We start from the raw sequence: 11,522 nt of genomic DNA on the forward strand, positions 1-11,522 counted from the left end.
CTCATTGAAGTGCTATAGAGGATCCTATATTTAAGGAAAACAAATATAAGTGTATCTCTAAAGACTCAAAGAGGGTCTATTGAAGACTCTGGGAAAATCATAAAGAACCCATAGTAGATATTCTATTCATTGGATACAAACATACGATATTCCACATATTGAAAACTTACAGGTCGTTCTTTATCTAAAATTTACCCAGAGAATATATTATATTGAAGACATACGGTCTTCTGTATTTTGAAGACCCCACAAAATCTTTAATTTATATAAAACCCACAGAAGACCTCCAAGGACCATAGAAGAATCTATAGAATACGTACATTAATTATTTGATTTTTAGAAGACCTATGGAAAGCCTTCCGCTTAGAGTAAACCAACAGATAGGCTATATATATTTAAGACCCAAATGTCTTCTGCCATGGAATGGACACCCCTACAAAGTACACATCAATTTTCATCGAAAGAAGACCTATCGAAGGACCTTATCTAAAGAAGATTCACATATGACTTTCTATTTATAGTAGACCCACATTAATTTGGACGAAGATCCATTTAGGATTTTATATCTATAAAAACCCCACAACAAGTCCAAAGACATGGTAAATATATATAGTACATAAACAATCTTGAAAATCTACATGAACTCTATAGAGGAGGTCCTCAATTGCAGGTCCACAAATGGCCTGCTATGTGTAACAGCCAATAGAGGGTCTAATTTCTATTGATTATATACAGATGAGTTTCTGCCCTCAGAACCACATAGTGTCCACTAACCGCTTTGTAATGGTCCTTGAAAAAATATGATTTAAAAAATCAATGCCTAGCATTTGTTTAAAATCCATTCTTCTTTTAGACTTTTTTTTTGAAAATCAGTGCGCCATCGTTCTCATCTTGTAATGATCCCTGAAAAATATTTTAAATAATTCACGCCTTGTAACGGTTCTTAAAAAATATTCTTGAAAAAACCAACGCTAATTATGGTTCTTGAAAAATATTCTTTAAAAAAATCCAGCCCTTGTGTTGGTCATAGAAAGATATTCTGTAAAAATCAATGCTTCTGATGGTCCTTGAAGAATATCCTTTAAAAAATCCCCGCCTTGTGTTGGTCCTTGAAAAAATATTCTTTAAAAAATCCACGCCTTGTGTTGTTTCTTGAAAAAATATTCTTTTCAAAATCCATGCATTGTTTTGGTCCTTGAAAAAGTATTCTTTAAAAATTCCACGCCTTGTGCCTAGATGTAGATTTTTATCCAATATTAGAATGCAAGTGTCTGTAGTTATATATTTCGTTTTTTTTTCGTTTTTCTTTTCTTGAAAATCAGTGCGCCATCGTTCTCATCTTACCTTTGGGTGAAGATGAGAACGATGGGTAAGATAGGAAAGTTCCTCCTCCAAGAAAGCACACAGTTCACAGATGTTAATCAGCAAGGAATCACGCAATGATGGAAATCGTCAAAAAAATATCTGCTGGATGCTTTTGTTGTGCCTTTAGCATGTTACTATATGAATTCACTGCATAAGGACCTCATTCCATTTCCAGTATTTCCAGAACGTTCGTTTATGTGGATGATTATATGTGATACAGGTTCATAATTTTCAAAAATAATATTAGACCGATTCTTTTTCTCTCTCTTAAATATAAAATCAGTCTAGAGTATACATCAGGTCAGATATATCTTATATTATCATTTCGCATCTATTCATGACACATCCCAGTAATTATTTATCATTGATTCTTAAACTGCTTCATTGATTCTATTCAGTTCTATTCATTATTTTCATAATTATTAATTTATACCCAAACCCCTCCCTCAAAAGTACTTATTACAAAATATTCAAATTTCCATTGTTATTAAAAAATTGCTCCACTTACCTCGGTTTCATTTTCATTAATTCACCCAGTGATGGATTTTTGCCATCATCATTACCATCATTGTCGACAATGACATGACCATATTGCAGCGTCCCCGTATAATCGTTAACAATTTTAACTAAATCTTCAAAACGATCATACGTTATTGGTTTCTTTGTTGTCAACATTGACTGTCGTACTTCGGCCGCAGCAGCTGCTGCAGCATTTGGCTCCTGGAAGCCGGTGGCAACCATGCCAGCACTTTGGCTACCCGCACTGCCACCGGCAGCACTGCCGGGTCGGGCTTGGGTTGTTTGAGGCGTTGAGGTCTCTTTAGAACCAGAATAATTACTGTAACGAAAAAACAAGAACAAAAAATATATATATTATTAAGCACAAAAATAGTATAAAAAATGAGCATTTATAAATAGTTTTTATTATTTTTTGTTCTGGTAATACAAAGTTTTGCAAACAACAAAATTAAATTAGTTTCATTTGTTCAAAATTATAGAAAACTGCATGAAAATGAAATATATAAATGCATCTCTCCCTCTCTACCGTACCAAAATTTAATTACAACTTGAGAAGACGAAGATGAAGACTAAGTAGTACGAGTAGTAGTAGTAAAAAAGTGTAGCTCAAATTGGAACACTAAACTGGGCTAAGACAAGAAGTTGAAACTTTTACATTAAGCTGTAAAGTGTGGATGCTAAGGGTGTTGTTTATTAAAGGTGAAAGAAAACAAATTTAAACATTCAGGCATTAGAAAATAAAGATCCACGATTTGTTATTGAAAAACTATTCTGTAAAAAATCCACATCTTAAATTCTTTTAAAAAAATTATTAAAAAAATCCACTCCTCGAAATTGTCCTTGAAAATTATTTTTTCAAAATCCACGTCTTGAAACGGTCCACGCTTTCTAATGGTACCTGAAAATTATTTTTTCAAAATCCACGTATTGAAATGGTCCACGCTTTCTAATGGTCCTTGAAAAAAATATTCTTTAAGAAATCCACGCCTTCTAATGGTCCTTGAAAAAATATTCTTTAAAAAATCCACGCCTTCTAATGGTCCTTGAAAAAAGTATTCTTTAAGAAATCCACGACTTCTAATGGTCCTTCAAAAAAGTATTCTTTAAGAAACCCACACCTTGTAATGGTCCTTGAAAAAATATTCTTTAAAAAATCCACGCCTTCTAATGGTCCTTGAAAAAATATTCTTTAAAACATCCACGCCTTCTAGTGGTCCTTGAAAAAATATTCTTTAAAAATTCCACGCCTTCTAATGGTCCTTGAAAAAATATTCTTTAAAAAATCCACGCCTTCTAATGGTCCTTGAAAAAAGTATTCTTTAAGAAATCCACGCCATCTAATGGTCCTTGAAAAAATATTCTTTAAGAAATCCACGCCTTCTAATGGTCCTTGAAAAAAGTATTCTTTAAGAAATCCACGCCTTCTAATGGTCCTTGAAAAAAGTATTCTTTAAGAAATCCACGCCATCTAATGGTCCTTGAAAAAAAGTATTCTTTAAGAAATCCACGCCTTCTAATGGTCCTTGAAAAAAGTATTCTTTAAGAAATCCACGCCTTCTAATGGTCCTTGAAAAAAGTATTCTTTAAGAAATCCACGCCATCTAATGGTCCTTGAAAAAAGTATTCTTTAAGAAATCCACGCCTTCTAATGGTCCTTGAAAAAAGTATTCTTTAAGAAATCCACGCCATCTAATGGTCCTTGAAAAAAGTATTCTTTAAGAAATCCACGCCATCTAATGGTCCTTGAAAAAAGTATTCTTTAAGAAATCCACGCCTTCTAATGGTCCTTGAAAAAAGTATTCTTTAAGAAATCCACGCCATCTAATGGTCATTTAAAAAAGTATTCTTTAAGAAATCCACGCCTTCTAATGGTCATTGAAAAAAGTATTCTTTAAGAAATCCACGCCTTCTAATGGTCCTTGAAAAAATATTTTTTAAGAAATCCACGCATTCTAATGGTCCTTGAAAAAATATTCTTTAAAAAATCCACGCCTTCTAATGGTCCTTGAAAAAATATTCTTTAAAAAATCCACGCCTTCTAATGCTCCTTGAAAAAATATTCTTTAAAAACTCCACGCCTTCTAATGGTCCATAAATCAAGCCTTGAAAAAAGTATTCTTTAAAAATTCTATTAAAAAATTGAAAAAAATATTCTTTAAAAAATCCATGCCTTGAATTAATATTCATTATAAATCAAGCCTTGAAAAAAACATTCTTTAAAAAATCCAAGCCTTGAAAAATATTCTTAAAAAATCCACGCCTTGAAAAAAATATTCTTTAAAAAATCCACGCCTTGAAAAAATATTCTTAAAAAAATCCACGCCTTGAAAAAATATTCTTTAAAAAACCCACGCCGTGAAAAAATATTCTTTAAAGATCCATGCCTTAAAAAATATCTTTTAAAAAATCCACCCCTTGTTTTGGTCCTTGAAAAAATAAAGGTATGCATTATAGATTATAGTGGGCTTATATTATCTTCCTTTCTATATGATTTCCCTTTCCATCCACCCCTAAACACCCTATCCTGCGATGCTGTGAAAATGCAAAACTTTTTCCAAAGTTCATTTTCCGCAAAATTGTGCATCTGCCACACTGATTACGTTGATTTGAATGATTTGCACAATACCTTTCATTGCGCCGACTTCGTATAAAAGTTTTGATAACTTTTTTCCTGTTCCTTCGACGATGGCGGTGGCGTCGCCGTCGTCCATTCAATAACACGTCTTCATTATAAAAGAAACTCACTACCACACGTAGGAGTCTGGATCACCCACCTAGCCATCAAAGCCATCCTAAGCACTCACCCTCTCCCTTCACAAACCTGACCGACTGAGGAAAATAAGCCAAGCCAAAGAAGTTGCACTGAAGTACATCTACTATAAGTCTAATAATCTCAAGCTTATAAAGTTTGAAGAACTGTTTGTGTGAGTGTGTGTCTGTGTTGGTGAGTGTTTGTTTTTGTTTCCTTATCCGGCAAACGAGAATAGAAAACAGAAAAACAAACACCTTCGCTTGGTAGAGGTGATGCCGGGCACCAAAGCACTGCTTATCCCTCCAACCTGCAGAGCAGAGTGTGTTAGTAGTAGTTTTCACTTTTATTCACTAACGTTTTGCTTTTCTTATGGGTGTCGTTTCGACGTGGTCGTTGTTTTTGTTGTTGTTGTTTTGAGCAATATTACACTAAAAGTTCATTGCAATTCTATGGTAGCTTCCTAAAGTGGTGTTATTTTCATGCTGTTTCCTTATTCCCGTAGAATTGTTAGTTAATTGTTTAAACATTTTTGGGGAAGCTTGAGATGTGGCTACGCTATTTTATTTCGGTTGGGGAGAAGAATAATTTTTACGTTTTCCTCATTTTGCCATGATTTTTACCTGGGTTCAGATATTCTATTGTTTTGGCGATTTTCGAAACGGAACGTGTTGTGTGCTATGGTTAAGTGAATAATCTAGAACAGCATGTGGAGTGGTAGATTGGGATTGAAGTGGATTAGAAAGATTTCAAATTAAAATAGAGGGATAACTTAACCTATTCCTCCATCGCACTATGGGTAAAAAGTGTGATTTTTTGGCATAAAGTCAAATTTTTTTTGTTTTCATATTTTGAAATGTAACTGATTTCCTAAATGTAGACACCCATATTAGAAAAAAAACATTCAATATCAATGCGGGTGGCAACCTTTTTTTTTTGCTGGCGAGCTTTAAAAGTCAGCAGTTTGAAAGTCACATTGTTTTGGTACAACTGACGGTAAAAATCAGCTAAGTTCGAGTGCTTGTAATTTGACAAAATTGAAAAAAATTAAAATGTGTAATTATGGAAAACGTTAGTGCAGGTATGTAAAATTAAGACGATATGCCCTTTTTGTCATATTTGTCTGTTGTTGTAATACTGTGAAATGTTTTGTTTATGTATAACTTTATATAAAATCTATAAATTGTAGTTTTGTTCCGTGGAGTGTAACTTGTGAATGGCAAAGCATTGCAAAAAGGTGTAAATGCCAAGTTATTAACAAAAGTGTGTTAATTAAGGAGTAACTAGCCTTTTTTGTGCTATTTTGTGCCAACTCGTGTTTTTTACTGATAAACATGTGTTTGCCCATACAGCTCTTATTGAAATTTGGAGCAGTAAAAATCGCTCAGAAGATGCACTTGTGAAATATGTGCTACAGAATATCAATAATATCAGTTTAAATGAAGACCAAATGCGTTTGATATCGAAACAAGTTAAAGTTTTTTTAATTATATAAAAAAGCATTTGCCAAAGTTCTACCGTAAATTAGAGCGATTTAAAACTAAACATTCAAAATGGCTTAGCAAAATTATAATTATAGTAATGGATGAGCAGTATGTTTCCCCAAAAAAAAAAAAATGTTGCCCAAAATTAAATTATGAAGATGCTGGACCTAGGCTAAAAACTGCATATAACAAACATTTTGTTATATGCAGTTATATGAGATAGTGCCCCAAATCATATGAAAATTGGTAGGTCATCTTGGGAGCATAAAAAATGCATACAAACCAAATTTCACTTCAATAGCTTTATAAACAAAAAAGTCGGGACAAATCGGTCAGATCGGCTATATGGTAGCTATATGAAATAGTGCCCCAAATCATATGAAAATTGGTAGGTCATCTTGGGAGCATAAAAAATTTATACAAACCAAATTTCAATTCAATAGCTTTAAAATTAGAGTTTATGCCAAAATAAACGTAAAAAGTGCATAGTGCATCGGAAGGTAGATACGTTGGCCAATTCAAACAAATTTTCCTCAACATAATTATTTTAGAGAAGATGATTCAAAGAGCGAATGGCTATGTGGTCTCACAAGTCAGCAGCCACTATCATCTTAATACCCCCACTGGATGCTGTAATTGTTGCCCATAATTGTGTACGCTCTGTGTGCGGATGTGTGATGGCAGGAATATTGTGCGGCTTCTTACAAAGTTAGTTTGGTTGTTGCTGACTAGCTGGCAGCCTGGCTAATTCATTAATGACTCCAACAGTTTGTAGCTGTTGTTTTTCCTTGAATTTCACAACAAACCACTTAGTAATTAACTAATTTTTTAATTAGTTTTTATTTTTTGTTCATTGTTTGTTGTTCCAGTTCTAACAAAATCACATTAGAGAAGCTTGCACGTGGCGCAGATGAAAAGGAAAATAATACAAGAAAAAACACATATGGAATTTTTTGCCAAAGTGATTTTAATGTTTCGTTGCAAGGATGCACAACATATTTAGATGAGAAAAAATATATAAAAGATAAAATCAAGAGGATGGAAAAAAGGCGTAGATTTATAAAATTATATTTTTTCAAGGACCAACACAAGGTGCAAAATTTTTAAAGAATATTTTCATGAACCAACACACCATTACAAGGCGTTGATTTATAAAAATAATAGGTTTTCAAGGACCAGTACAAGGCGTGGGTATTTAAAAAAAATATATTTTTTAAAGGACCATACAAGGCGTGGATTTTTTAAAGAATATTTCTTGGATTTTTTAAGAAATATTTCTTAAAGAATATTTGATAAAGGACCATACAAAGCGTGGATTTTTTAAAGAAGGACCATACAAGCGCGGATTTTTTAAGGAATATTTCTAAAAGTACTATGCAAGGGTTGGATTTTTTAAAGAATATTTGTCAAAGGACCATACAAAGTGTGGATTTTTTAAAGAATATTTGTCAAAGGATCATACAAAGCGTGGATTTTTTTATAGAAGGAACATACAAAGCTTGGATTTTTTAAAGAAGGAACATGCAAAGCTTGAATTTTTTTAAGAAGGAACATACAAAGCGTGGATTTTTTAAAGAAGAAACATACAAAGCTTGGATTTTTTAAAGAAGGAACATACAAAGCTTGGATTTTTTAAAGAAGGAACATGCAAAGCTTGGATTTTTTACAGAATATTTGTCGAATGACCATACAAAGTGTGGATTTTTTAAAGGACCATACAAGATATGGATTTCTTAAGGAATATGTTTTAAAGGACCATACAATATTTGGATTTCATAAGGAATATTTTTTAAAGGACCATACAAGATGTTAATTTCTTAAGGAATAATTTTTAAAGGACCATACAAGATGTGAATTTCTTAAGGAATATGTTTTAAAGGACCATACAAGATGTGGATTTATAAGGAAATATTTTTTAAAGGACCGTTCAAGATGTGGATTTCTTAAGGTATATTTTTTTAACGGACCATACAAGTTGTGGATTTCTTAAGGAATATTTTTTAAAGGACCACACAAGAAGTGGTTTTAAAAATATTTTAAGGTCTAAAACGGTGTGGATATTTCAAAAAATATTTTTTAAGGTCTAAAGAGGCATAGATTTGTAAGGAAATATTTTTCAAGGTCTAAAACGGTGTAAATATTTCAAAAAATATGTTTTAAGGTCTAAAGATGCGTAGATATTTAAAGGAATATTTTACAGGGTCTAAAAAGGAGTAGAATTTTAAAAGAATATTTTACAAGGTCTAAAAAGACGTGGATATTTCAAAAAAAAATATTTTTAAGGTCTAAAAAGGCGTGGATATTTCAAAAAATGTTTTTTAAGGTCGAAAGAGGCATGGATTTTCAAAAAATAGTTTTTTCAAGGTCTTAAGAGGCGTAGATTTTTAAAAGAATTTTTTACGAGGTCTAAAAAGGAGTGGATATTTCAAAAAATATTTTTTAAGGTCTAAAAAGGCGTCTATATTTCAAAAAATATTTTTTTAAGGTCTAAAGAGGCATGAATTTTCAAAAAAATGTGTTTTCAAGGTCTTAAGAGGCATGAATTTTCAAAAAAATGTGTTTTCAAGGTCTTAAGAGGCATGGATTTAAAAAAATGTTTTCAAGCTCTAAAGAAGCGTGGATATTTCAAAAAATATTTCTTAAGGTCTAAAGAGGCGTGGATTAAAAAAATATTTTGCTAGGTCTACAGAGGGGTGGATTTTTACCAAAATATGTTTTCAAGGTCTAAAGAGGCGTTGATTTTTCCAAAAATTATTTTTTCAAGGTCTACAGAGACGTGGATGTTTCAAAAAAATTTTTTTTTTTTTCAACGAATTTTCGTAGAATTTTTTTCCACACCATTTAGCCATAATTTTTTTTTTTAAGAATATTTTGTCAAGCAGTAGAATTTTTTAATAATATTTACTTATTTTCCTCAAACATTCAGATTCTCGTTAAAAAGTTCAAAATCCCCCTCGTTAAATTACATTTAGAATTACCTTTTGACATTAGAATATGACGACCTGCTCTTCCTTGTTTACAATTCATTTTCCTTCAGTATACAATTCACGTTCCCATGCTATTTACAGTTTGCTTACATTTCATAGTCATACCCGATGTCCCAGTGGGGAAGGACATAAACATTCTTCATTTTATCTATAAAATTTATAGTTTCTGGTGATATTTTCGCATTATTACCTTGGGCCATATTTTTCTACTTCTTCTTCTGCATTTTTACTATTTATAGTTTATGACCTTTTACTTGAGTTTTTTCATCTTCCACTTTTTATTGGCATTTGAAGAAATGTAAACGAAAAAACCATTAAACTATTTTTCGTCATATGTCAATGAAGAAGGCAGTTGTTTTTTTTTTTATGGCTATGACTTTTCCTCATTGCAAGGAAATATCGTATAACATAGTTACAGAGGAAAAAAATAATATGCTGACTAAAAGGAATGTAAGTAAGGTGGTGCTGGGAAAAATAAATAACTTTATTAGCTGCAGTGGAAAATGTTGTGGAAAAAATTGGCATTTGCCTGTTTGTTTCATATCGTTGTCGTTGTGGTTCTTTCAATTTATTCATTTTAGTTTGTTTTTGCTGTTGTTGTTTTGGACCCTATTTTCTATTAGTGAGTGTTCCACACTCACTGGCTGTTGATAGTCAATAAAAATAAATTTTCCATAAAATTCCCTTGAGTCAACTGGAACAGTATGACTAGTAGTAGAGCAGTAGTTGTAGCCTTCTAAAGGGAATATTTGCGCCAGTAAAAACTATTCGAATCGTTTAGCAGCAACGACACAACAAAAACAAACTGAAATGAAATTAATACAACATCGAGCTTATCGCAGAACTTGGTACTTTTCTATACTGCAACGGAAATTTAAGGCAATTTGTTATCGTTTTCTACGCTATGTTCCACTGCTGGCCACCACCACAAACTGCAGCAGCTTTTTCTGTTACTCATTTATATCTTAAAATAGGCTGATGCACAGTGGTTAACGAATTTTTTTTTTTTTGCAAGGACTATCAAATTTCTTGAAAAATATTTGTTCAAGCACTATAAGAGGCGTGGTTTTTTAAAGAATATTTTTTTCAAGTCCTACCAAAGGCGTGGATTTTTAAAAGAATATTTTATTCAAGTCCTACCAAAGGCGTGAATTTTTTAAAGAATATTTTTTCAAGGACCAACACCAGGCATGTATTTTTTAAAGAATATTTTATTCAAGTCCTACCAAAGGCGTGGATTTTTTAAAGAATATTTTTTCAAGGACCAACACAGGGCATGGATTTTTTAAAGAATATTTTTTCAAGGACCAACACAAGGCATGGATTTTTTAAAGAATATTTTTTAAGGACCATCATAGAATATTTTTTCTAGTAATTTAAAGAATATTTTTTCAAGTCCTACCAAAGGCGTGTATTTTTTAAAGAATATTTTTAAGGACCATCATAGAATATTTTTTCAAGTCCTTTAAAGAATATTTTTTCCTACCAAAGGCATGGATTAAAAAAAAAACATTTTTTAAGGACCATCATAGTATATTTTTTCAAGTCCTTTAAAGAATATTTTTTCCTACCAAAGGCATGGATTTTTTAAAAAAATATTTTTTAAGGACCACCATAGTATATTTTATTATAGAATATTTTTTCAAATCCTACCAAAGGCGTGGGTTTTTTAAAGAATATTGTTTCAAGACCTACCAAAGGCGGGGATTTTTAATGAATATTTTTTTCAAGTCCTACCAAAGGCCGGGATCTTTTAAAAAATATATTTTCAAGTCCTACCAAAGGCGTGGATTTTTTAAAGTATATTTTTTCAAGTCCTACCAAAGGCGTGGATTTTTTAAAGTATATTTTTTCAAGTCCTACCAAAGGCGTGGGTTTTTTAAAGTATATTTTTTCAAGTCCTACCAAAGGCGTGGATTTTTTAAAGTATATTTTTTCAAGTCCTACCAAAGGCGTGGATTTTTTAAAGTATGTTTTTTCAAGTCCTTCCAAAGGCGTGGATTTTTTAAAGTATATTTTTTCAAGTCCTACCAAAGGCGTGGATTTTTTAAAGTATATTTTTTCAAGTCCTACCAAAGGCGTGGATTTTTTAAAGTATATTTTTTCAAGTCCTACCAAAGGCGTGGATTTTTTAAAGTATATTTTTTCAAGTCCTACCAAAGGCGTGGATTTTTTAAAGTATATTTTTTCAAGTCCTACCAAAGGCGTGGATTTTTTAAAGTATATTTTTTCAAGTCCTACCAAAGGCGTGGATTTTTTAAAGTATATTTTTTCAAGTCCTACCAAAGGCGTGGATTTTTTAAAGTATATTTTTCACAAGACCGTTATCACTGCTATGCATTCTTAAAGTGGTGTCAAACAAATCCTCCATCCTAAACCCCTTTCCTTAGGAATGCCTTGAAAATCGCCAGCTAGTTT

General features: G+C 32.0%; 1 protein-coding gene across 1 annotated transcript in view; it reads right to left on the minus strand.

Moving 5' to 3' along the window:
- Positions 1–2,203, minus strand: part of LOC133326020 (extracellular serine/threonine protein CG31145) — a gene marked incomplete at its 5' end in the record, with an annotated part of 118,233 nt that extends 116,030 nt beyond the window's left edge. Inside the window, one exon of the mRNA XM_061534697.1 lies at positions 1,874–2,203. Coding sequence (XP_061390681.1) covers positions 1,874–2,203 — 330 coding nt within the window. The remainder of the gene's footprint in view (positions 1–1,873) is intronic.
- Positions 2,204–11,522: the final 9,319 nt, after the last annotated feature.

Source organism: Musca vetustissima, unplaced genomic scaffold (genome assembly GCF_032173495.1).
Source record: "Musca vetustissima isolate MV318-11 ecotype Yass unplaced genomic scaffold, APGP_CSIRO_Mvet_v1 utg6361, whole genome shotgun sequence".
Lineage (NCBI taxonomy): Eukaryota > Metazoa > Arthropoda > Insecta > Diptera > Muscidae > Musca > Musca vetustissima.